Source organism: Colletes gigas, unplaced genomic scaffold, assembly GCF_013123115.1.
Source record: "Colletes gigas isolate AHSC1104 unplaced genomic scaffold, ASM1312311v1 Colletes_gigas_Sc00012, whole genome shotgun sequence".
In the NCBI taxonomy this organism is placed as follows: domain Eukaryota; kingdom Metazoa; phylum Arthropoda; class Insecta; order Hymenoptera; family Colletidae; genus Colletes; species Colletes gigas.
This window is the reverse complement of record NW_025106641.1, coordinates 2692993-2718993: the sequence shown is the minus strand read 5'-3', so window position 1 is coordinate 2718993 and position 26001 is coordinate 2692993. Positions and strand designations below refer to the sequence as shown.

Here is a 26001-nt window from a genome sequence, read left to right as displayed (position 1 = left end):
CCTCGATGAAAATTCAATCTAACCGATTTCGGGCTGCACGAGCGGGGATCTGCTCCGGCGATTATCGCTCGAACGATACGCGTTTCGAGGGATTTCGAGAGAAAAAGGAATAATGCGCGTTAACTAAATTGATAATTGGGGGGGCGGTTTATCCGCGATCGTGTACGCACGCGGTGCGAAACGTGCGCTCCCATGGGCCGGTGTCTATTGATCGGCCTCGTTCCACGCTCCCATTAAACTTTCGCGTCACGCTGAATTTTTTTCCCCCCGTTCGCCGTTACACCGATTATCCTGGCAGCTGGTTTCGTTCGAACGTCACTTTTGCCGGAGATCCGTGGAAAATTCAGCTCGCGCCCCGGACAGAAACCAATCATTACCGAATGTCGCTGTTGTTTCCCGGTTGCTCGTACATCGGCGCGCTGCTTACCTAGACGTTTTGCATTTTTAAAGCAACGCGGAAATATTGCTGGAAAGTTTCAACGACACCGAATTGATTTTTAAGGGGAATTATGGACGACAGGGGAAATCGATATAACCCAGGGCAAACGCCAAGAGCAAATTTCCCCCCCTGGTCTCGATGTAATCGTTGACAGAGCGTCCGATTAACTTCGCTATCCACTTTACTCTCGTTTAATCCGATTTCCAAAGTACGGTTGACATTGTCCGGATCTGTTCGCTGGGTCGCGACCCTCGATTCTCGAAACGCAATTAGATATGCGCGTGCCAGGTTAAACCGAAGCTCTCCGTGGCCGCTATTTCTCTCCTGTCTCCGTAATCTCTAAGTAATTTATATAAAAGGTCGGTGTTCTCGTTCCCACTTTACGCGTGTTCGGAGTCTTTTTTTTTAATTTCTTTCGAACGGGTAAATGGTAAACTCGATCGGGGTCCCGGCGTTTCCGGCCATCCCTGTAAGTCGGTATTCGCGAACGAAAGCGCAAAGTCTGTGGGTGGACGCAACGAAAGCAGGTAACTCGATTGAAAATCGACAGGGACCGAGAACCCCAGCTCGAGTTCCACAAAGGAATAGGATGGAAACGGCCAAAATAGAGGCTAGTTTCCTGGCTCGAAGTTCCCGCGACTTGTGAAATTTCTTCGGGACTGGCCCGACGGAAACGCGTTCTACGAGCTCGTTTATGCTTTAGACCTTGGACCGCTACCGAGTTTCCTCCGCGTTCGCGATTAAGCTCCAACTTCTTGCATACGCGCGACACTTCGGAGACACGTAATTTGGGACGATCGGTTCGCGCCACGACGATATACATATAGCAAAAGGGACCGAGCATCTTGCGCCCGTTTCGTCGTTCGTTCTAGAGAATCCCCTTGTTTCCGGTAGCCGTGGTCTCTTCTCGCAACGAAACACGCAGAAATACAGCGGGGGTGGGAAGGGGGAACGGTAGAAGGTCCCCGAGGAAATCCAATAATGGCGATATTGCGAGGAACGATGGTTTCCGCACGCTCGTCGAATGCTCCGGAGCGTGTTTTCGAGCGACTTTTCGAACCAACGTAGCCGCGGGTTTTACTTCTCGCGAATAGAAATATCGTGGAAAGACGTCGCGTCGCGAGAAAAACTCTGGCCCGATATTGGCTCGCTCTGCGATCGATACACTTTCTCCAAATATTTGTCTTCGTTTTCTACTTTTCTTTTGTTACCCAGGTCCGTTCGCGTTCCCGTTGTCTAGCTTCTTCCCGAAAGTAAATGACCGACCTCGAGCTGTGTTTCATATTACTTTATTTTCTTTACCCCGCCGCGAGGCGAAAAATACGTTTCGTCGGCGTCGCGATATGGAACTTCCCGAAGGAGAAATTAATGAAATAATTAGGCATCCGTATATACCGTTAACGGGGACTCAAAGACACGAATCCCCACAGAAAGTTGCACAATATTTTCAACGAAAAGGACCCCACTTACTTATTTCGTTCCGAAGAGTTCTCGAGCTTCCGCCGAGGCTTAATTTTCCTCTCGAGTCGTTTCGTTGAAGAGAAACGGGCTGGTTTCTCCCGTCGCGGGTCGGCCCGATCTCAGTTAATGTTCTTATCGTACCACTTTATCGCGTTCCTTTTTTTTCTCTTTCTTGGCCCGATACCGTGCGAGGCAATTTAAAGGGTCGTTTCCCTTAACGCTGTTTAAATGCGCGTACTTTGCCACCCCCCTAGGAGACGACGCGCTGCTTTATGCACGTTCCTTTGCTCGCGTTAGTGGTTTTTCATTTTCGCGGGGAAACGAGAGTCCGAATTAGGAGATTTCCTTGGATCTCCTGGAACGGTGAGGCTAAAATGAAATATCATCTAATATCGCGGGAAATGTAGAAACGTTCGGTCGATCGATGTATCGTATCTTGCAACCGCCCAGCGGGTGTTTGGAGAGTAAATATGCACAGTTAACGGTCGCGAATATATGCTCGTTGATCTTAGCACCGATTCGGTACGAAGATTTGTATTATAAAAACGAGCGATGCAACCGGCGATGATTTCGATCGGGAAAGACGAGAGAACGACGTTACGCGTTCCAAGAACTTGACTGTCGAGTCAAGAAGAGCACGGAAAGGAAGATAAAATGCTGTGGAAAAAGAAAAAAATGTACCTAGCAGGGGCTCGTAGAAAGATAGCGCGGCCAGGTATTTTTCCATCCTCCTGGAGAGTAGACGGAACCACGTGTACGTAGATATATCGTTTATGGGTGACATAAAACTTCGCTTTTGCATTCCCTGTGAACACACGGTCTCTGGCTTGGCCGATCTGCTTCCGTGCTACACGTACTCCGCGTCAAGTAGCATTATAATGTATAACGCGACGCGACGCGACACGGGAGGCATTACAGTCGGGGGAAAGAATCGCGCCGGAACAAGAAACTGCAACCGAGAACTACCCCCGAGGGTCGACCTTGCCATCGGGGGTCTCGCGACTACTTTGTTCCTTCTCGTTAATTTGTATTCGTTTTTTATTGGAAATAGATGGTGGAATAAATAAAATAATTTAAACGATATAACTTTTACTAAGCTTTATTTGAAACACTTGGAAGGCACGTCTTTACGCATTGAAAGAAACATACAGAATGAGAAAGGTCAGTGACGAAGAATTCGTCCCGTACCATCAGACCCAATCGGTCCTATACTTTGTCTAAACAAGTCAAGGAAGGGACACAGCTGCACCCTCTTGACTCGTATCTCTAAACGCAACATACGCGTCGATGGTTTTTGTTCAATAAAGAAAACTTTAATTTAGTTTTCCCGCGGCCTCGTCGTTTGGTTGGTCGCGATAAGGAGGACGCTGAATAATCGCAGCGATAATCGAGCTTTCAGAAAACCGTCGGGGAATTCGCGGACGCGACGTTGGTGCGTCGACAAGTAGCGTTCGCCCCAACGTAATACAGAATTATGCAATTCGAGTAACCGCATTTCCATTATGCAGTATTTACTCGCGGCCATGTATTCCGACACGGCAGAACGGTACATGTGCCGTCGCACATGTAACGGATGATGTAGGCGCGAGCGGGACCAGGGGGAGAAAACACTTTGTGGCATACGTATATGCATCCAAAACGCACGAGCACATGCCTTGCCAATGATTCGTCAAAAATGAAATTACCGCATCCTGGTGGATCTTCAGAACAGATTATAATCATCCCTTTCGCGGAATGATCGTTATCATATACAGAGTGTCTCATCCAATTTTGACATCTTGAGTTTCACGCTATTGTTACTCGTAACAAAAAATGTTTCAGCGTAGGCTTGAATGGTATCGAATGGAGCATATTCCGATGTTATTAGTTTTTTCGTGAGTGGACGCGTAAAGGTCATATAAAGGTCAACTTTGTTTTTTTAAATGGAATGAGGTATTTTTTAATACATCGATCGATTCAGCTGGACAATCGTTATAAAAAAGTACTGATTATGTAACGTCGAAAAATTAGTAGTTCAGGAGATATTTAAATTTAAATTATTTAAATTCTTATGGCATCAAAGTTGCCGTAGCAAGTCATTGTAAGTTGCATTAAGCGTAGAAATAACTCGAATAGTTTCTTTTAAATTAGTTCCTAGCCATAAGCACTATTAAATAAGCATTTTTTATATAAATCCCACAAATAGAAGATAAATGGTGTTACTACGAAGCCGATAGTGCCAGTATCGCACCGAAAAAAAAGTAGAAGAAGAAGAAAAGTCATCCCTTTCACGGAATGACGAAGAAAGAAACGCGTTCGAGACCAGAAATCGCCGTGCAGTATTTCGAAATAAACCGTAAAATCGCCGCATCGGAATTCCATTCGATTCGACGCGGTCGAGCAAACTACAAAATATTCCAACACGCGACAGCGTTTGAATTGACCGACGAACAAGGACGGAGTAAAACGCGATCGTGCGACGCGCGGGTAATCAAACCTGGAGTAATTTCGATGGCCGACTCTGCTTTCGTTCGACGGTAAAACATTGGCCCTGTTCATTATTGGACGGTTAAAAAACAACCCTTCTATCGAGAGTCACCGTAGCCTCTTCGTTGGGGGAAAAAATTAAAAAAAAATACGGTTCTAGAAATGATCTACCGAGGATGTAGACTGCAACAGGTTCTTAACCGCGTCACCGTTACGCGATCTTCTTTGTGCTTCGTTTGTTTCTCCAACGACACATTCCTCGCGATATAGCTGGAACTGTGATTCCATTTTTCTACTCGGGGGGGGTGGAGGATGATCGAAGACCTGCGCGATAAACGAAAAGCGGTCGTCGACGAAACGACATCGCCGCCATAACGGGGTAAAATCGAGCCGTAAATAACGCCGCGTTAAAAATGTTTCATACGCGTCGCCGTTTGTATTCGGCAACGATATACAATGTATATAGGTGCGGGCGGGCGATAAATTACGCAGGGATGCCGCGTAAATTGCGAAAATATTTTGTAATTGTCGGCAGAAAATAAATGGCGGAAAACGGTTTTGATATTGGTTCGGTTGTTCGGGGACGCGTACGAGGGAAGTCGTAGTTGTTTTTCCTAGGCGAGGAGCCATCGTCGGGTCGATTAATACCTTGGAATAATCGTCGAAACGTATGGCCGGCTCGCTGGAAAATATACACCAAACGTTGTATTAGAAACAGCTCGTTACTGGCACCGGGACAGTCCGTATATTATCGAGTAACTTCTTGGTACGCGTTTGCGAGGGATTCTAGATCACGAGGAAGAGCGCAAAATCTTCACAATAGTTCGAAATTACTACCGCGAGAATAACGAAAACATACGTATTAACGCGTTAATCGAAGCAATGAAGATTTTGGCCCAAACATGAATGTCACGAACCAGACTCGCGGACAACAAATCACGATCGTGATTGAGTTTTAGTTCCTATCGGTCGTGATTCTTGTAACCTCTGTTACAAAACAGTTTAGCATCAGTGTGGTCTGTTTGCCGCGAAGTGGTTGATAGGAAAAGGGGCGAGAAACAATAGGTGATGAAAAGGTGAGAAATTCCGAGCGTGGTAGGTCGGATTCGATTCCGTCCACTTTGATTTCTCACCCCGTACACGTTCTTCGATGAAAATAAACGAGACTCGGAGGTTAAGATGCGCAAGAATTCCAAACTCGTCGCCGACGATTCCACCACCGAACGATCGAAGGATCGTTCGGCTCGAGCAGGATCACCGGTGGCTTTGCTCGCCAGCGGAGAGGCGAACTTTGAATTCCACCGCACGAGAAGTCCTGTTCGCGAAAATCACCTTCTCGACTTGGATTCGCAGGAACGTATTAAAGCGCGACTCCGTTGTCCGAGAGGAGGCGATCGGAGGCGAACTACGATCAATTTGAAAATTATAAATCAAGAACGGCGGTAGTTCTGGGCGTGGAAATTAATCGGGGAACCGGAAATTAAATATTGAACGAAAATAATCCGGCAGGATCTTCTCGACGAACGGTTTTCAAATTCATCGACAAAATTAATCGTTTCGCAAATATTCCGGCGGAAGTTAATCGCGAGATGGCTCGACTCGAATGGTACATTCCCTCGAGCAGCTATTTCAATTTCGATACGGACGCGACTTTTTAGATTAATTTCCCAACCTTTTATTACCCTTATCCCCGAGATCGATAGATTGGTATTTGCTCCGTGGTATCTATTTCTCCAACCTTGACAACGATCCATGGAAATTCACGACATAGGAGGAAACAATCGTGGCGAGTTTTGCTTCCAACGTACGCGCGATTAGAGTTAGATGGCTAGAAAGTCGTGCGTGGCCGTTGCCATCGATCGATCGATCGGCTAAGATTACCCGGTTTCTTCGTCGAATTCGCTGAACATCGAATAATGGTCGGAGAACAAGATCGGATCGGGAATCGGACGGAATCAGAGGGAAACCGCTTGGATCGAACGACTCCCCTGGAGATCGCAACCACCTTGATTCGTCCGGGTAATCCTGCGCGCTATTCTCAATCTGTAGGATAAGTCACAGAAATCCAGCGCACGATCGAACCTCGATACGCGAAATTTAAGGAAAGAGGTTTACAGGCTTTTCGAACGAGACTCGATCGAAATAGGAGAAACGAAAATACGGTACGGTCCGAGCATCGGAAATCGACGCAACCGTCGACGCCTGTGGGGATCGAAGGGGAAAGTTGTTTCCCAAGTTTCGATATAAATCTCAAGAAAGTCGCTTAAAAGTTTCCTCTAAACGAATTCCCGTTAACTCGATCTGGACCGTGATTCGAACGCCATCGGCATCCGATGCGTGGAGCCAAGGATCAATATTAATCTCGAAACTACACGGCCCGAGTTTCCGTTTAACAAGTAGAATTTAATCGAACGAAACTACTTTGCCGACTGATTTAACTTACCGTCCCTGGATGTCGATAAAACTCCCCTCGTTCGTACTGTTTCGAGTCGCGTGACTTGATTTCGTAATCGTTGCAACGGAAACGCTCGCCTGTATCGCGTAAATATAGATCGTAAACACACGCTAGTAGCTCTCGTAACGACAACCAAGAATATTTGTGCATCGCGTCGCGTCGCAGGCTGCGAAAGCAAGTTTCGGTATTCCTCGAGACCGATATTGCCGACTTGCTTTTCTAGGTACGTGGCTGGAGTAGTTGCTGCCACTTGCAGGATGCAAACAATTTCATTGATATCGAGCGTACGTTCGCCCACGATGAAAGAAATCGAGTTTGCCCGATAATTCACCGTACCAGGTTTCCCTCGGTCGAAAACTTCGATGCAGTATAGATTACGCGCGCATAAACAGCTTTATTCGCGTGTTTGCTTAATCGTCGATTACACGATGCCGACACGTCTGAGTAGTTTCGCCAACTTCCTTGGTGCAGTTTTCCATTGTAATTCAAAGTTCGCGGAACACGGAACGGCCGAGTCTCGCGCGACCGATGTTGATTACGATCCTCGTTGTTGCGGCAAAGGTGAAACCGGAGATGTCCGTAAAATTATCACCGGCGTAACCAGAACTCGTTAAAACGAACGTTCTGCTGGTAATTACAGCACCCTGGGCGCCCTGGCCGGTTTAAATTTTCGCTTGAACGGAACGGAAGATAAAAATCACTTTTTACGGTGGCTTACTTTTAAAGCATAGACGACTTAGCAACGGTCACGGTTTCGATATTAATTCGGTATTCGATTCGGACAGTCTCGTAATTCGTACGTCGCTAAAGAGATTGTTTTATCGAGACTGTGGTAATCCAGCAAATGTTTACGACGATGTACATCCTCTCCTTTGGTTCTATCAAGAAAGAACGAAGCCCTTCTCCGGCAGGATCAAAGCCAATTTGCAATGCATAGCAGGTGGCGGGAGGGGGACAAAAGCGTCCAAAGGGAAGGAGAACGGTATTATGGAAACAAGCGGCAAGTTCAGGAGTATCTTTCCGACCGGAAACGGGTCTCTCTCGCGCCCCCGGTAATTCTGTCTTTAATCCGTCGATTAGTCGCCGTTCCTGGAAACAATGGTAATTGGCTAGAACGGAGCGCCAACGAATTATCGTTCCACGAACTGATCGACTCCCGCGCAGGAGTAATAGAGACGGCCAGAACACCGGTTCGAATAAAATTTAATTAGTTCCCCGAACTCCGGGTCTCGGCTAAATTATAGGGAGAATTTAACAAACTGTTTTCGATCGATACGAATCGGTCTCTGTTTCGCGAACGATTTATTTCCCACTCGTCGACGCAATCTGTTCAGAATCGCGAAACGATCGACGCCTGGCGTATCTACCCTGTACAGCCTATAACCACCCGATCCGAAGCTTATAATCTACCCCCTGGTACGTCCACGGCAACGGGTTTAGACCAACAATTACCAGCCCTCTCAACGTTCTCCGTATCATCGAGGAAGGGTGCTCGAACCACACCACCCGGGGTACTATCGCGTGCAACGACCTTTTCCTCTTGGCTCTTTTCTTTCGCGTCGATATTATTCCCGTAACATTTCCAAGGGTTAGATACAATCTATGGTGGCTGTCGCCATTCACCGTGTACTCGGGATACGTGAATTCGATCTCCGAATAAATTAACGAGATATACAACTAAGGGTACAAGGGTAGTTGTCGTAAGAGTGCACCGTGATCCGAGATGATTTGTCCGACACGGTCCGATTAGGACGATCGATACTCGAACACGCAACTCTACACCCTTGACATGGCCTAAAGGACCATGATATTAACCCCCCGTGAAGGATTACAGATCCGATAGACATCGACGCGCGTCTCGAATCGATATTGGTTACCGGAAGCTCACCGCGGACGAATCGAGGCTGCGCTTCAATCTGAATCACGAGAGAATAACAGATACCTTGATCCATGATCGAAGAATCGATTGCCCGTGGGACTGGAAGTCGGATGTATTCCGCGAACGTTTCCTCCTAACGCGTTTGGTGCTTTTCGACTTATTTTATAGACGAATTAATTTTTACGGTCGATTATTTCATCGAAATCAACCTGTCGGGCAAAGTCAATCGAGTTAACTTGTTGAAAAGAAAGCGTTTGATCCGGTTTTGTACTCGATAACGGTAAAGCGGAATTTACGGGCACGAAATATTTGTTTGAATCGTAGTACATAGGACGATCGATGGTAGTAGTCGGCTCGAAAGTCGCGCGTAAATATCGTATCGCGTTTCGAAGTTCATTTAATCCGAGCTTTTATCGTATTCGAGCGGCGTGTGTTAATCGATCTCACCGGTCGCGTGGATTTCTTTTCAGCGTACGCGGTTAAGGCGTGATTCAACAATTTTATTAAGGCAACATTTAGGCAACACGTCGCATGCGATTACGACGCATGAAATCGACGTTATGTAGACACTTGACATGTGTATTTGCTACACATTCATTTGTTTCCTTTCCGAAATAAAGAAATGCGGGATTATTTGATACTGTTTTGTCGAATCGACAAGAATGAACGTGTCGAGAAATGTCGTCAGATAATGACAAGTAGCATGTTACAAGTCGCATAGTGTTGCCTCAGTGGAATCATACCTATAGTCTAGCATCGCGACGAGAGAAGATGACCGCTGCCAAGGATTATAGGGACCAAGTATCGGAAAAACCGTTCCCAGCCGACGACCCATATTCGCCACCGATAAAGTGTCTTTTTCCGCTTCTGTCGCGACTTGGTTACAGTCTGGCTTTCCGGGCGCGTATTTATATGCGCCGGTGAATCCGCGGCCAACGTCCGCGAAACTTTCCATCGTTCGCGAAACGTGAAATTAAACAACCCACCGGTTATTCGGTTCAAAATGAAATTTTCTCGCGTCGCTTGCGTTCGACGTATTCGCGGGAACAAAAACAAATACGGTCTTAATTGCGTAGTACCAACACGGCTGGGTACGAGTAAAAAATTTCATTCGAAATGAAAAGACGAGGACGGCGAGCGCTTCCCGACCGGTGGAACTCTTGTCGCGAACCGTGTCGCGTTTAGAAACTGCCGTCGAAATACAGTTTCTTGCCCGGTTTCCCCAACAACGCGCTGTCGACTCGATTTAGCGAGGATTTAACAACCCCGTTAAAGGAAAAATTGATCCGAAATTGGAACAGTTTGTCGTATGCGGCGGAACGTCAGCAGCAGCAGCGTGTGGTGCTTTCGAAGTTTCGTTGTGTCTGCGTTTCGATTAATCCGCTGAGTCGGCGCCCGGATTAATCCACGGATTCAGCGTGATAAATCGCCGTTTCTTCGCTGGTAAACCGGATCTGGCGTACAATTAGAAGACCATCGGAGCGCGATCGAACGGAATGCGTTCGTATAAATTTCTGATCGATTCCTGGTTGCCACGGGTAGCACTTACGTTGTACGAAACGATGCATGGATCGCTTGTTGAAACGTTACGATCGAAAATCGTACCTTTCCCCCCGGGATCGTAGATTCGTTGGCCCGTTTGACGCGTTTGGGCGGTCGAGGGACTCGGTAAACATCGTCTCGAACGTTAATTACGTTAAACAAACGCGTCGTCGAGGGTGTAGCTTGAACAATCGGGTCACTTAAACGGCTGCGAGCGACTCGAGGGCGTTTGGAGAAGTTAGTCCTCGTTTTGAAATTCCGACTGTCGAGTACACGGAGCCTCCGGGGGCCTCTAGAGAAAAGATGACGAAAGAAAAGGGGAGCGGTGTCAGGCTCGTTTCGAACAAACGCGAACGGATAATCAGAATTTTGAATTTAGTTTGAAACGAGGAAGCTATAGGAGACGCTCCGAGCGGTTGGTAAGCGGACGCAAGCTCTCTCTAATATTCCCAGACTTAATTACGATGACGAAACGAATCTGAGAAACGGAAAAATGCTTTCGAGGACGGGGTACTTTGGCGAAGCTCGAAAAAAATCTCACGTTCCAGAGTGAATTTTTGTTGAAATATCCTCATCAGCCACGGTAGTCCGTCTTTCCGTCTTTCCGTTTTTCATTTCCCGCGCCGCTTTCTTCTCATTACTTTTTCGCGCTTTGTCTCGGTCCTCTCCGTCCTCCGTTGTTTCTCCTCGTCGCACCGATTCGTTCGCTACGCAGTCTTTCATCATTCTCTCGTCTTTTCTTTACTTTTCCACCGCGTCCCCCCTTTCGTTTCCATTTGTCCCCCTTCTCGTTGCAGTCGAAACTATTAACGTCGCGGAACATGGTGGAAACTGTCCGCGCTACGTTCACCGCCGTAATCTTATATTCTTCTCGGCGTGCTCTCGTTTTCCCCAATCTTTCCTGCCGCGACAACTGTCCTTTGTCTCGCGAGGACTCTCGCCCCGTCTAACGAATCGTTTCTCGTTTCTCGTTGCAGATGCCGAAAGCAGCGGGCAGGAAACAACGTTACGAACCGTGCCGGTAAGTATCACGGAATCCTAATCGTCGTCGGTGTTGATCGAGACGAGCGTCGAGACCCGATATTTGTACCATTGCCAAAAGAAGAAATTACGTCGCGGAAGGAACGTGCTCGGAATCTATCGTAAATCGTTTCTTAGCTGGAAACCGTTGCCCTTTTTCTGTGGAAACCGACGCGACACCCCGTAAAACAGGAGCCAGAGTTTGCGTTACGTTCGCTTTGTTACGCGGACCGTAGCCGTTTACGGCAAGAAACACAGCTATTTCGTCGAGATGCGTAATCACGGGGAGCTAGTCTCCCTTATCAAAGAGATTATTAAAGTTTCGCGAACGGATTTGCCCGCGCCAAGGAAATTCCAAGTATACCCGTCGCCTCGTGAACGAGGCGAGGGAAATCCGGTATATTAACTGTATCGCGGACAGGAATATTCGGCCGCCGAAAAAATTTAACAAAATCACGCTCGAGCGTTATTTTTCTTCGATAACGGGAATATTTCATCGGTTAAGTATCGTTTGCGTAAATTTCTGATCGTTGGTAAACCGTGAACGTGCAAATAAACTTGCCCGCGTTGCCACTAACTCTCCCATTTTAAACAAATATCTCCCCGCTCTGGTTGGAAAATTACGCAAACAAATGGATATCGATTTAAGCGTTCCGATCGAACGGGCCGTATACACGCGTCGGAACGATCGAGCGACAAATTAAATTTACAACTGGCTTCGAGCGTCGCGAATAAATCAATTAAACGGATCTCTGGCGAAATAAAAGGAGTGAAATGTTAACCGAGCGAAACCGGGTATGATGGACATCAGTGTTCGGCGAACGTTAACGAAATTCTAACATTGTTGTTCGTTTAATTGCACGTCGTTGTATTTACGCGCGGAAATTCAATAACGTTCTCGAGCGCATAGAAGGGTATCTTTTGCTCGAAAAGCAATTTACACGGGCAAACAAGAGGAAATTCGTATGGAATAAAATCGAAACAATTAAATTACGGGAAATAACCGGTGGACTTGATTAAAAAATATTCTTATTTTACCCGCTAAAATGCGTTCAAAGTTAGGTAGGTACGCCGATCGAGCAAATACCGTGGAACAATTTAAACGAACGTAATATTCCGATATGGTTGAACTTTGATGGTAAGTTGATAGCGGTGTGCGATGCGGGGCTATTGGAGAAGTATCATAGCTGGTCCGGAATGGTGCTCGACTCGATTGCGTTCCAAGTAGCCGTTTTCATTTCCGTGGTTTACGTCTCGCGTTGATCGCGCATCCTAACGGGGACCAATGTTCCGGACGTAAAAATGGTTGCGATCGTTGTACGCACGGACGTAGAAATTGATCGTGGTCCCGATCGATTGGTTTCAGGGTCTGGAGACCTGGGGCTCGAACACGACCAGCAGGTTCGCCGAGGGTGCGGTCGGTCAAGGACGCCCTTCCCGAAAACGGCTCGAGCCAAACAAGCAACGCCAACAGGAGGAGAATTACGAGGGTGGGGAGGAGTACGCGGACGAGGACGAGGACGAGGACGAGGACGAGGACGAGTACGAGGACGAGCTGAAAGCCGTCGCGGAGTCGCACGAAGCGATGTCGAGAGACGACACTAGGAACTCGAACGTGTCCGCGGCAGCCGCGAGCAAAGACGACGCTGGACTCGGACCCACCGCCGCCAACAACTTCGACTCGCACGAGGTAATCACGGCCAACGATTCCGACGAGGATGTCGCCTCCAACGAGGCGATCACCGACGAGATCGTCGACAAGTACGATCAGGAGGTTCGTACCTTTTCTCTTATACCTCTTTGCTAGTCGACTTTTCCCCACAGCCGACACCACCGAAACCGACACACTACACCCTTTAGACAATCTCATATTTCAACATTTTTTGTATTATTTCACTTTTTATTACCGTTGCTTGGTAAAACTTTCAACGACCCACGTTCGCGTAACAGTTTGTTGCGTCACGTTGAGCCAGAGCCTTGACACCACCGTCGCGTCGTTTCGCGGGGGAGAACCATGACCCGAACACGGCCCAACCCTGACCTACCCTGCATCGAACCGTCCCTTATTTTCTCCGCTTCTTTCTCCGCTCTATTTACGACTAAGCTGGCTGCCAGCCAGGATAACCGCGACCGCCGTTCCAAGGGACAAAGATGCGACTGATTTTCCAATTTCCGTTAACGATACGGCCAATGCTGTGGGGGTGTAATTGGCACAGAAAGTAGAAATAAATCGTTCCGATCGATGTTTGAAACATTTGTACCTACCTTTCGGGAAATTCTCCGCCGCGGAACAGTGGCGTGTTAAGAGTCGAAAAAGCACGGTGTCGTTTCGACGCAGCTCCTATCGATTCCACCATAGGTCGCGTCGTTCGACTTAAGACTCCAAGTTTCGATTCGTTGAAACGGCTCCATCGACGACGCCCATTTCGCGTCACTGTCTAGAATTTAAAACGAAACGGAAAGCAAACGACGAAAAGAATGGAGAGCGGTACAAGTATTAAGTGGACTCTACCCATTTCACCCTAGAGAACCCCTACGAGTCTAACGTTTATCGATACGCGTATACGCGGGCCAGTTTCGTTGGACTATCGGAAAGTACTTTGCATCGACAGGAGTCCGAGCTGTTTCGCGATTGGAAAGCCATTTGTAACGTCTTAAGAGGGAGCCTTAAATTCTTAAAGGTACGCTATCTGTCTCCGAAAACGTATCGCAGACGCGACGTTACGAACTTCCGGAATCGAATACCTTTACGTAACTCCTTTTACTATCGAGGGACGGCGTTTTATCGCATTCTTTATTTACAAGACGCGTTACGGTCTTCGCGCGCTCTCTTCCGGGATTTAAACTTTATTCCCCCGTTGAAAAAATACTGTGGATTCTGTACTCCGTTCCGATAAATCCGAGAAAAATTAACGTCGCTGGGAAACTTTGGACCTCTTGGACACTCGTACGCGGCAGCTCGGTTCGCAATTATAATCGAGCGGTAACGCGAACGTTCGTTACGTGCTTTTTGTTCGTAACAGAGGAGGTTTATTTGGATCCCGTTGGGAACGAATCTTTTGCGCAAAGTTAACTAGGATCGCGAGCAAATATCGTACGTTTTTAAAATGCAGAGGATGTTCGGTTAAATATACTGTTTTACGATTTGATCCGCCTTTCTGTCTTTGGATTTGCTAACGAGTAAAATCGAGGAAATCCCGTCCCCGGGTTCCCGCGTTTCTGATAACTAGATTACGGATCTTTATGCAAATTCACATTTTTATTAATAAAATTAATGAATGTCTCAGCCCCTAAATATAATAATTCGTATCTTACTTTAAGTATTTCTTATATTTTATAAAATTTCCCATAAATGCATAAACATCCGCAGTCTACTGATAGCGAACATCGTTATTCTTCATCTACGGTAAAGTATGGATAACGCATACTAATTGCTGCGATTTAAGGGTTGCAAATTGAGTCGCGTTTCTGCCGACGAATGAGAATGTTTGAGATTTCGGATGCCCGTAACGTGAAAATATTTTATTTACCGGAGATCGTAACGAGGGCCGCTCGATCGCAGGTTTACGAGCTTCTGAAGTACAAAAAGGAACGGAACACCTCGAGTCACGGCGGAGACGGCAGATCGAAGACGAAACGCGTGCCGACCGTAAAGAAGGAACTAAGCACGCAAAAAGAGATACTGATAGGCAGCAACGAGACTCAGGCGACGGAAAGCCCGGTGTCGAATCATCCGATCGAGGCGATTCGAAGAGTAAACGTCGGATCGAACAAGGTGAGTGTCAAACTGAAACGTTTCCCTAATTTTAGCGAAAGGAAATTTACATATAATATAATGTATTATTATTACTATTAAAATTTACACGAGAACGTTCTCACGCCGGAACAACTAACGAACCGACGCTTTTGTTTGCAGTCGATAAAACTAGAAAGTCCGGCCGGAGGTGAAGTCCTCGTCGACGATCGATACTCCGACTCGGAGTTGAAAAGCTCGAAGAAGTTGGACAAAAGGCAAGAAACGGTTCTGAAGAATCTGAAATCTTATTTGTTGACGGAATACGCGACCGAGGAGGAACAACTGCAAAAGCTGCTTCGCGATCTCAGCGTAAGTTCGTAGGATACTTATCGTTTCGATAATTATTCGTCCAACGATTGAACCAACTGCGGGAAATACGGAATACTTGGTCGTTCGCGTTCCCCTATCTTTGACCCTCGGTTACGAGCATCTTGCTAGTTGATGTTTAAGCGAAACCGCATCGATAAATTCGACTGTATCCTTTCTATCCTTTGTAAACGAAGGAAACGAAAGATAGGTATCGGTAGGATCGCCGAAATCGGCTCCGGCGAATCTGCAAAGCGATAAAGTGTCGGTTGTAAAATGGCAATGCAGCCGAACAACGGTCAAAGGATTCGGCCAGGCGCGAGGAAATTCTTGTTCGGTGCGCGATGCAAAGCGAAAACAATGAAGAGAAAATGTATTCATCGTCCTTTCTTTCGCATCGTCGATCTCAAAGGATTGGAAATCCGCGATCGATTTACCGGCCAGCTAGGAGGTACTCTTGGCCGTCGCGTACACGAACGAATATAACCGACTTTGTTGTATCTTTGCACGGAATCCGCGCGGAATAACCGCAACGGCCGGCCCCGGCATGCGCAGCGAATAATCGTGGATTCCGTGAATCCGGGATTCCAAGCAACGTTGCACGCGTTGACTCGGTCGTCGTTAATGATCGTCTACTCCGCCGCTCGGAAAATTCCCGGCGACGCGGTGTATTTTGCGAAACACGTTCGAGCAGAAAAACGAGGGGAAAAGCGCGGCGACGCGGAACGAGGAAAAATTCTCGCCGGCGCTGTCGCTTCGAAATCGAGGCCGGTAAACGCGGCGTTTCGCTTCGTAACTTGGATTTCGTTGATATCCTCGTCGTTTCCTCTTCTTAATTCGAAGCCTAGAAGCCGCGCGGAACGACGCTCTATGGGAATGTTTGTTAGTGGTAAAACGGATGGTGCCTGGATCGAAAGCATGCCTTCCGGTAGGTTTTATTCGGGTCTGTAGTGAATGTTTTTACAGGAGGTTGTTTCGAAGCAACAAGATTCTCGTCTTTGTGTATACTAGAGAACGACGGACAGAGTTTACGCAGCAAGCAAATACTCGTGCTTTCGGCTATGGGATAACTAATCGTCGATACGCTTTCGACTAGGCTCGAGAGGACGCTCTGGAGGAGAACTGGCTGAAAGTCCTGGTGAACCTAGCGGAGAATCAGATCCGACGGGAACGAGCGCAGAAACTTCTCCGTAAGTAACGTTATCGATATACGAGTACCCGCGTATCTCGACGAGAAATCGTCGGGAGGGAAAAGAAGCCTGCGAAACGGTTCGCGATCGGTATCACGGCGGAATAGTTGGATTCTCGTTAATCGTCGATCGTATCGGGACCGTGTACGCGCAACTTGGCGCAAGGATATCGGTTCAACGAATAAACGAACCTGTTGGAGCGTCGCGATGGGAACGATCAAGACCAGCGACTGATTATCTCGTTGAAAAGTTTCGAAAAACGTTGCGTGTTTCGAGTTGTCGAAAGAGCAGAAGCCATTCGTACCGAAAGAGCACCGAACGCTATCGAGGATCCAATAAAGTCTCGCGATCGGTCGATCAGACGGTCTTAATTGCCCCTTGACAATTACTTTGTTCGCATAACGTGGAAACGAATGTAATTTGCCCCGGAGGAGCCTCGAAAGGAACGTGTAATTAAAAAACTCGATCGATTCGGTCTTTTGTTAGATTACGCGAAAGGAAATAAGATTAGAGCGCGACCGTTTCTCGATTCCTCGCGACTCGTTTCGCGCCAAGGGTTGTCCATTAATTTGGTAATTAACGCGCGTTGCTCGCGGTGGGTAATACGTATACGGGGACAGTGAATAATCCGTGAACAAGTTAGTTCGTAGACGAGAACAACGCGTAAAGAGCTTTGCGCGCGAAACCATCTTAATCTCCGTTGCAGGAACAATGCCGTTTTAATGACGGCCATTAGGTAACGGCGATGCGCGTCGCGAGTCCTTTGCTTCGAACACGAAATGGACGCGTCTCGGTCGTAGGTATCTACCCACCCGTTCGATTGAAAATCATCGTTCACGATTGTTGTCAGTAAACACGGTGAACGAGACGAAGCTCCCGAGAAACGGCCTGGACCCGGCTAACCGAGGCTACGTTTATCCCGCCGCGACGGAATCCTCGATCGATTCGAGGAAGTCGCGCAACAAACTCACCAACAAGAAGAAGAAGAAGAAGAAGAAACAAACGCCAAGACGTCGTTACTCCACGAGCACGTTTGATCCGTTACCAGAGACGACCACCACCACTACCACCACCACCACCAGCAGCAACACGGAGACGCCGTCCGTCGAGTGGCGTCTCTTCGCGGAAAGGCTGTTCGGTCCGTCTTGGAATCAAGAATCGAACAAGAATCCAGGGACTTTGGCCTCCGACGAGTTCACCTCGGAAAGGAGGGTCGAAAACGTTCCCGAACCCGAAGATCGGAGGCTCGTTCGATTTGGGAAACTCGGTGGCCGTTGGCCCGACCGACGAGAGATCGCGAACGCGTATCTGGGTACGTACTTGCGTCGTTGCGTTCCGGCAATTTTTAACGTGTCCCTCGCTTTGCAGACTCGGAACGCATGCCGGACTACGATCTGGACGAATCGTACCAACGACTACGGTACGATCAGCACCAGCAGGATCATCGAAGCGATTTGAACGCGCAGGCTGACGGTTTCGAGCGGAACCGGGACTACGAGGCAGAGGCGCGCGATTTCGCGGCGAGCAAGAGCTGGCCCGACGCTAGCTACGAGTACGATTCGCCTTGGAACACCGCACGACAACCACCGATGCCGATCAACTCCGAAACCTGGCCTTGGAGGCAGCAACAGCAACAGCAGCAGCAACCTCGAGACGACTCCGAGTTCTGGTCCTCGCACCGTAACAAGTTCCAGCCGATGGAGGAAACCTATCGGTTGCAGTTGCGCGACGACCACGCGGAAAACGAGAAACTCTGGCACCCGCAGCGGATGCATCTGCCTTGGAACAGAGACAGGTCAGTTTGCGTCCTCGCCTTGTTCTTCTACTTGAAAATCTTTGCTCTATCGGCTCTTTCTCTTATCCTTTCTTTCTTCCCCGATATATATATATATATATTTTCACCGAAAAGGTTCCAAATGTATTATCAACATTACATGTATGTCGATTCCCAAACGATGCTACAAGGGTTATCACTAGACTGCGGATGTTTATGTATTTATGGGAAATTTTAATCCTCAAAAAACTACAGAATGCATTTAATATGCAAAAATATAAGAAATGGTTAAAGTAAGATACGAATTATTATATTTAGGGGTTGAGACAGCCCTCTGCAAAGCTTCCATTTCTATTAATAAAAATGTGAATTTGCATAAAGATCCGCAGTCTAGTTATCACCTATCGTTGTCTCGGTCTCGTTGCTTTTTCCATTATATCGAGTCCCGTAAATACGGAAGGCTGTCTCGAAACGATGACACGCGCAAGTTGTTCATTTGTTTAGAAGCAATCGGAAGTTGTGGGTATCGAACCGTCCAACGATTCGGACGGAGATTCGAAGCTAGAGTAGAATAGAAACGGTCGATCGAGTAAAATTGTACCGCGTCGCGCCAACTACGCGGGTATCTGAAACGTCTGAAATTTGTCGAGACAGGTCCGCATGGCCGATAGAACGGTCCTCGAAAGACTCTCCTCAGTGGCAACGGAACGAACAATCCGCGAGGATGTACGATCGCGAGCAGACTGACCCAGCTGCCTGGGAGAAGGGTGAACATCGCTCCGAGGCGAACGGGTCCTCGGCGAAGCAACAGTCCAAAGAGAAGATCGTTTTTCCGAAAATCACGATGAAGACGTGGAACAGTCTGACCTCGGACCCGGCTACCTGGCCGCACAAGCTGCCGGGCGCGAAACCGTGGCCGAAAGACGAGAACGGAAAGTCCTACAACCCGAACGCCGATCTCGTTCGGAAGCTAGGTTTGGACAAGCAGAACGACACGGCGTGGTCGTCCAACGAAGAGACGGATAAAACGAACGGGGATAGGAAACCGAAAGACGAGAAGCAGAACAGAGTTTACGGTTTGAAAGAGTCCATGATCGGGGACGATAAATCGGACGGCGACGAGGCAAGGTCTTTGGCCGACTCGATCACGCCTTGGGCACGGCTGGCGGAATCGAAAGGCACGAAAGAGTGGACGGAGTCGAAAAGTAAGCAGTCCGAGGATACCGATTATTGGAAATGGCCGGGATACCAGGATAAAAGCTCCTGGCCGAACAAAGCCGCTCTGCCCAAAATCCAATCGGTGGGTGCTTGGGTGTTGTCGCCGGACAAAACCGCCTGGGAACCGTACCGGATCGAGCCGATCGAGCTCGCGGACGAGGACCACGACGACGATGGTTCCCGCGGTTGGTTGAAACCGATCGGTAGGTCGAGTACCGAGGCCAAGTGGTCCGACAAAGGATCCTCCAGGTCGGACAAACCTCTCTGGTCGAAGACGTCGAACGATGCGGAGGTTTGGAAATCCGGGAAACCAGGTTCTTGGTTCGCGAAAACGAAACAGACGGAGCAGTCGAGCGACCCTGACTCGTGGAAAAGGAGAGAAGGAGGGTTGGCGTGGTTGAAAAAAGCTCAGTCCTGGCCGACGCGGAACGGGAACGAGAATTCTTGGACAGGTAAGGGGGCCGATGTCTCCTGGTCGACCAGATCCAACGAATCCTGGCCGTCGAAAACCACCAACGGGCAGACAGCCAACCACGTCGCGGATTCTTCGTCGGTCAAGACGAAGGAGAACGACTCGTGGAAGATCGAGGACGCGTGGTCGGGAAAGTCGAGCGATCGGAACAGCGGTGGTGGTTCGAAAAGCAACGAGCCGTCCCCTTGGCAGCGAAAGATCAACGAGAAGTGGAACTACGACGACAAGGCCGGCTCGACGGGAACCTGGCCGTCCAAGTGGAAGCAGTTCGCCTACCATCGAGTAACGGCCATGCCGATCTCGAAACCGGGAACCACGTCCGACGGTGTCGCGTCCAAGTCGAAAAACGCGTTCGTCGCTGTGTCCGCGGTCTCGTCGCCGATATATACTGGACACGAGGGGAAGAAGGACGAGGAGGACGCGGGGAACGAAAGAACAAGGTCCGAGGATCAGGGACGGTCTAGCGATAATCAGCTTCGAGCGAATCTCGAACGTCCTATCAGCGCCTGGAAGAAGGACCTTGGTCAGCGCTCGAGTTCCACGAAAGTCAACGGCGATCCGCAGGAGAACAAGCACGAGGCACTCGTGCAAATTGACTTCTGGTCCTACGGAGAGGACGAGGCTGAGGTGAGCGCCGATCGCAATTTATTAAATTCCGTGCTCGGCTCGGAAACTGTATAGAACGAGCGAGGGTTTCGGACCGTCGTTACTGCTCGGTAGAGTCGTTGACCGATATTTCATCGAATCCATCCGCGAATTAACATCGTGCACGCGCACCCTCGCTGATAAAACGTTAAAGAGACGCGGACGTTTTTGTCTATCCGTGTCCGCGGATAATAATAAAGCGCGATCACCGAGTCGCGAGAATCGAGAAAAGTCGAGACGATCGTACGCCGCGACCGGAGGTGCATCTGCGAGTCGATCGCGCGTTTCCTTGGACGATCGATCGAGTTACGAGACCGTTTGGCCCGAACTTCCCGTCAAGAAACTTTCCTCGCCGAATTGGATTCAGCGCTTGGATCGCGTAGAAAAGTTTCTCGGCGAATAGTTGGCCGAAACTCGACCGCGCGAGTAAATCACGGCTCATTGTACTTCGGAGCGTGCGAAAACCGATCGAGTTTCTCAATCTCTAATTCGGGGGAATTCGTCACCACCGTTGCCCCCATCTGTCATCCTCCCTCTCTTTCGCTAACTTGTACGTAGACGGTTTCACGACGCTCCTCTTCGACTTTGTCCAGGAATGCGTTTCCAAGTTGAACATTCTTCGGCTACCTCTCGATAAATTAAACGTCCTGGCACGGAACACCGATTCGCGGTGATAATACCGTTGCATGATTTAACAAACCGATGGGTGGTTTCGATGAAAAGAAGTGTGCTCGCGGTATTTAAGAACGGTCAGAAACGAAACGGGCTGCTGCTGGTGGTGCAGCTCGAGAGACACTCGAATTGGAAGTAATCATGATCGTTGCGGTGTGCCTTTACGTGCCGCAATTTCCGGGATCCGTTGACGAGGACGTGCCTGGACTCGGACGAGATGCCTGCAAGCCAGCCGACCGGCCGGAAGCGACCGATGCTTTCCTTCCGGTGCGGACCTTACGTGATCTTTCGTTTGATTGGGAAAGTTCGCCAGGCGAAACGAACCATCGTTAATTAAAATAACAACGTTTCTTTTTGCTCTCGGTAGTCTCTCCCAGCGAGAAAAACGTTGCTTTCAAGGGCGACAGGACAGCTCGATCTCGACTGCTAACAGATCTATGCAGATTCACGTCTCGAGGAGACAAACGGAGTACGAAATAAAGAAGCAACGATCACAAACAAGAACGTTGAAAAGAGAATCGATGTACGAAATACAAGAATATCGCTTATTCGTAGGAATTTTAGGTTACCGGCAGTTTCCACGGAAGGAGAGCTCTTTCAACGATAAGAGAAAGCAAGATAAAAAAAGTTTACTCGCGCGATCACGTAACCGTCGCTTTTCGTTTTATTTTTCCTTTCTAAACGAGTCGAAACGCGTCGTAATCGGACTAATTTTATATGTATCTTGGTGATAGATTTAATCGTAGATAGGAAGACGTACACGCACGATTGCTCGAAACTTGTTTCTCCGTTTATTTGCAGAAAAGAAGATCAACGACAACGGGCGTGACGGAGACGACGTCCACGGTCCCGACGAACGTCACGTCGTCGTCGGCGCCCCGTCGCGCGGGGACCAACGGCCTCCTGGAAACGAATCGATGGACGATTTCGATGAAATAGATCGATAATTTACGGTAGATCCTGATCCTGATCTTGGCCGACGCGCGCGTACCGATCTGTTCCGTCGACGGCGACGATAGACCACGCGATGTCTGCGAGGAATTTAAAAAAGCGAGCCCATTGGCCACCTGCCAAACGCGCACCGTGCCCTGTCCTCGAACCTCTTCTCGGTTTCTGGTATCATCGGCGTCGAGACCTAACCATTCCTCGAACGTTGCGCAAAAACCTTTCGTTTTCCAGCTTGGAGAGATTTATGGCCGATACGTAAGGGCAGAGGAAATATCGTCGCCTCGGTGGGCACGTTTTCAGAACGAGAGGGGCGAGCAATCTTTCCCGTTCGCATACGAACGAGAACATTCGGATTCAGGTCCGCGATCTAACGAAAATGATATTTTAAATACTTCCGATACGCGTTCTCGCATTGCCTTGCCCGTCCGAGCTATTTTAAACCCACACTACTCGCAGCTCTACCGCGTACGGTCAAACCTTGTCCCCTTCGTCGATTAATTACCAACGATCGCATTGTTTAAACTTTCGTTCTTAAGCTCGAGTCTCGACTAAATAAAAGTACCGAAAGTATATATATGTATCTGCCTTATTAAACGGCTCGGTGTTCGATAAGCGATCGATGGAGGAACGCGATTTCAACGAAACCATCGATTCCCATTGAAGATCGAGCGAGCGATTTCGAGAGCATATTTGAAATTTAGATGAAACTCGCTCGGATTTTAAAGACCATCGTCGCGTCGTCTCCGCGGTCGAGTTGTATATCGATTCTCTCCGTGATCGGTTTTACTCTTTTAAAACTCGGTTTTCCCGTTACTGGCTACGAAGTGTGACTGGCCGACGCATACGTTGTTGCACACGCACGCGACAAGGGACGATAGGGCATCGTCGTAAGGGTACGCCGGTCGGCGTGTCTCCTCGAATTTTCAGAATTCATGTACCTTTATAGGATCCTCTGTATCTATCCGTACGTAGGATATCGATTTAAGGGAAACGAAAGAATAAATGTCGTACGTTGTATATTTCCGGCCTGTGTTATTTTTTCACTCGTCTCCGGGAACCGATACTTTCACCGATCCTCCGTTCTTTTGCATTCCTCGATCGTTATCGATAAGAATCGTTACACCATTATTTAATACATAACTATTTTATCTATAATAATTATCGTAGTTATCGATGCTCATTTAGAAGAACACCGTTCCATCGAGTTATCTTGTTTGTCTTTCGACGTAATCGAATGAATCAGTCGATATCGACGCATCGTTCGCGAATTATATGTACGCGGGAACTTACTGGAACGTGTAGACGACCTCGATACTTGTGCTTCTTTATCTCGTTACAAACATACGCAATTAACGTTTAACGTAAATATCACCATGGATTTCTCAAGCAGCGAAGTGGAAATTCAAACAGATGTGGTACGAACAGGTGGTACGACAGACCTTGCACTTGTTGTTACGAGGCAAGATATTTATTTAACACAGTCGGTAACACGAATTTAATTTATGCAATTTGGTACGACAAAAAAACTTGGATTTGAATAAGAATCAGATAACACGTTTAATTTTCATTTTCAGAACAAAACGACTAGTTTTCACAGAAAAGTACTATTTAAGAAATACATAGCAGCGGAGTGTTGCGCGGCGTTACGACAACGATCGTAAAACGACTGGGTCAGCAATCGGAATGTAGCAGATTCGAACCCTGTATCCCTCTTCTTCCCTTATTTATACAATTGGTGCACCTTGGACGGTGCGAAGTAAAATAAATAAAATAAGGCTGATTGCATTGACGTTTGCGTCTCGATTTCAAGGTAATTTTGCCGCCACGATAAGATAATAGCCGACCAATCGTTCCGTATGACCTGTATGGAGGTATATATACGAGATGAAATCATGAAAACAGCTAGAAAACGTAGAGTCGGTAGATCACTGGCCGCACAGGGTGGAACTAGAAAAATCATGGCAATCGCGAAATTCTTGCTGATCGGCAGCCTGTTGGGTGTCTCCGTTCGGGAGATCTACGGCCACGGTATGATGATGGATCCTGTTCAAAGGAGCAGCGCCTGGAGGAAGGGATTCCCGGTCGAGCCGAATTACAACGACAACGAATTGTTCTGCGGAGGAATGAACGTAAATCTTTTGTTTATCACTATCTTACCGTAGAATAATGTACGGGCTGAAATGACGGGTTTTGTCGGTCACCGGTACGTCTCCTGAAAAACGCAACGTGCTGGACACCGGTGTAAGGATGGAAGGCGGTTCGCTTCTGTTATTAATTAATTTCTCGTCCCGCGTAGGTTCAATTCGAACAGAATGGCGGGAAATGTGGCGAATGTGGTGACAATTATGCTCTCCCGCGAGCCAGACCGAACGAAAATGGCGGGATTTACGGAACTGGGCTGGTCGTAAGGAGGTAAGCGATCGATCGCCACGCGAACGTCGGGTTCCGATGGGCTATCGATCGAACACTTGGTTCCAGGTACAATCGCAGCGAGACTATCAACGTTAACGTAAAGTTAACCGCCAACCATCGTGGAACGTTCAAGTTCGATTTATGCCTGCTGGAGCGGTCGAACGAACTCGAGACCGAGGACTGCTTCGGTCGTCACCCGCTTCTATTAGCAGACGGATCGAGCAGTGTGCCAGTGCCCTCCACTCGGATGGAGTTCAACGTGCCGATTCGTTTACCTGGCAACGTCACGTGCGATCGCTGTGTGCTCAGGTGGACCTACCGTGCCGGGAACAACTGGGGCGATTGCGGTGACGGTCAATTTGCTATGGGCTGCGGACCCCAGGAAACGTTCAAGAACTGCGCCGACGTCGCCATCTTATAACCGAGTCCTTTATAAACGATCCCCCCGATGATCAACGATACCAAATACATATGTATATCATTGTTTCGATACATTGCACGTGCTCAATCAATAATATTTCATTATTTCACGTATACAATTATTACCTTGAAAATTATATTTTAAACAAAATAGTATCGCGTGTTACGGTTCACGGGCCCGACCAAAGGAGACATATTCGGAACGCGAAATTGCCGCCAACGACTGATAGCCAGTTATTCGGACACCGTTAAATAAATTGCGCGTAATTCGACAGCTGTAATTGCGTCATTAACGGCGGCATTGCGTGAAACGTAAATTCGCGGGTGAACGATAATTGCTAGGACCCAGACCGCCGGTAAATTCGATCCCGGTGGAATTACCGTATTCGTAGCTGCTCGATGGTACCGTCTCGATGATCTGTGTTAAATTTAAATCCCGATCGTTTCGAGCTGCGCGAAAGGAATAACCTGTCGATCGAAAGAACAGCTGTCTGTCCTCGAAGACTGTAGTTCTCCTACTAGAGGACGCGCGGCGAGTTGATCGTCGTTGGCGCGGCGATCAGCTTGTAGCAAGGTGAGCGTGGAGAATTCCCCGGCTGGCCGGAGAGGAGGAATGAAAGGCAGAAACCGAGGCAGGAGGAGGTAGATCCCGCTCACCGGTGTGCACTTCACCTCCGGCCTCGGCACGGATCGCGAGCAAACCAACCGACGAGTCGGTGAACCGAGTGAACCGTTCCGTTCTGTTCCGTTCCGTTCCGTTCAGTTTACGATCGAGTGTGTTGAACCGCGAGCGGTGTCTCCGTTTCGAAGAAAACTAGCACCGCCAACGGTGCAGCCCGGACGTGCGTTCGATCGTGTGCTTCGATTTCGATTATCGTGTGACGGA

At 48.3% G+C, this 26001-nt stretch overlaps 2 protein-coding genes across 2 annotated transcripts in view; both read left to right on the top strand.

Moving 5' to 3' along the window:
* LOC122399255 overlaps positions 1–23053 on the top strand; it is an 82623-nt gene extending 59570 nt beyond the window's left edge. Inside the window, exons 2-10 of the mRNA XM_043399805.1 lie at positions 11220–11263; positions 12629–13036; positions 14825–15037; positions 15179–15367; positions 16461–16554; positions 17405–17866; positions 17923–18349; positions 18983–20645; positions 22137–23053. Coding sequence (XP_043255740.1) covers positions 11220–11263; positions 12629–13036; positions 14825–15037; positions 15179–15367; positions 16461–16554; positions 17405–17866; positions 17923–18349; positions 18983–20645; positions 22137–22274 — 3638 coding nt within the window. The 3' untranslated portion in view covers positions 22275–23053. The remainder of the gene's footprint in view (positions 1–11219; positions 11264–12628; positions 13037–14824; positions 15038–15178; positions 15368–16460; positions 16555–17404; positions 17867–17922; positions 18350–18982; positions 20646–22136) is intronic.
* A 1152-nt stretch (positions 23054–24205) lies between these two features.
* Positions 24206–25158, top strand: LOC122398915. The gene is made up of 3 exons (XM_043399179.1): positions 24206–24412; positions 24580–24695; positions 24762–25158. Exons 1-3 carry the CDS (start codon positions 24242–24244, stop codon positions 25114–25116), a joined length of 642 nt encoding a protein of 213 aa, XP_043255114.1. The 5' UTR covers positions 24206–24241; the 3' UTR covers positions 25117–25158.
* Positions 25159–26001: the final 843 nt, after the last annotated feature.

Bases quoted from the DNA above. Each gene is read 5' to 3' on its own strand.
- LOC122398915 (XM_043399179.1), top strand. From the start codon at position 24,242: ATGGCAATCGCGAAATTCTTGCTGATCGGCAGCCTGTTGGGTGTCTCC. The intron at 24,413-24,579 runs GTAAATCTTTTG...CGTCCCGCGTAG, and splicing joins TGTTCTGCGGAGGAATGAAC to GTTCAATTCGAACAGAATGG. The intron at 24,696-24,761 runs GTAAGCGATCGA...ACTTGGTTCCAG, and splicing joins ACTGGGCTGGTCGTAAGGAG to GTACAATCGCAGCGAGACTA.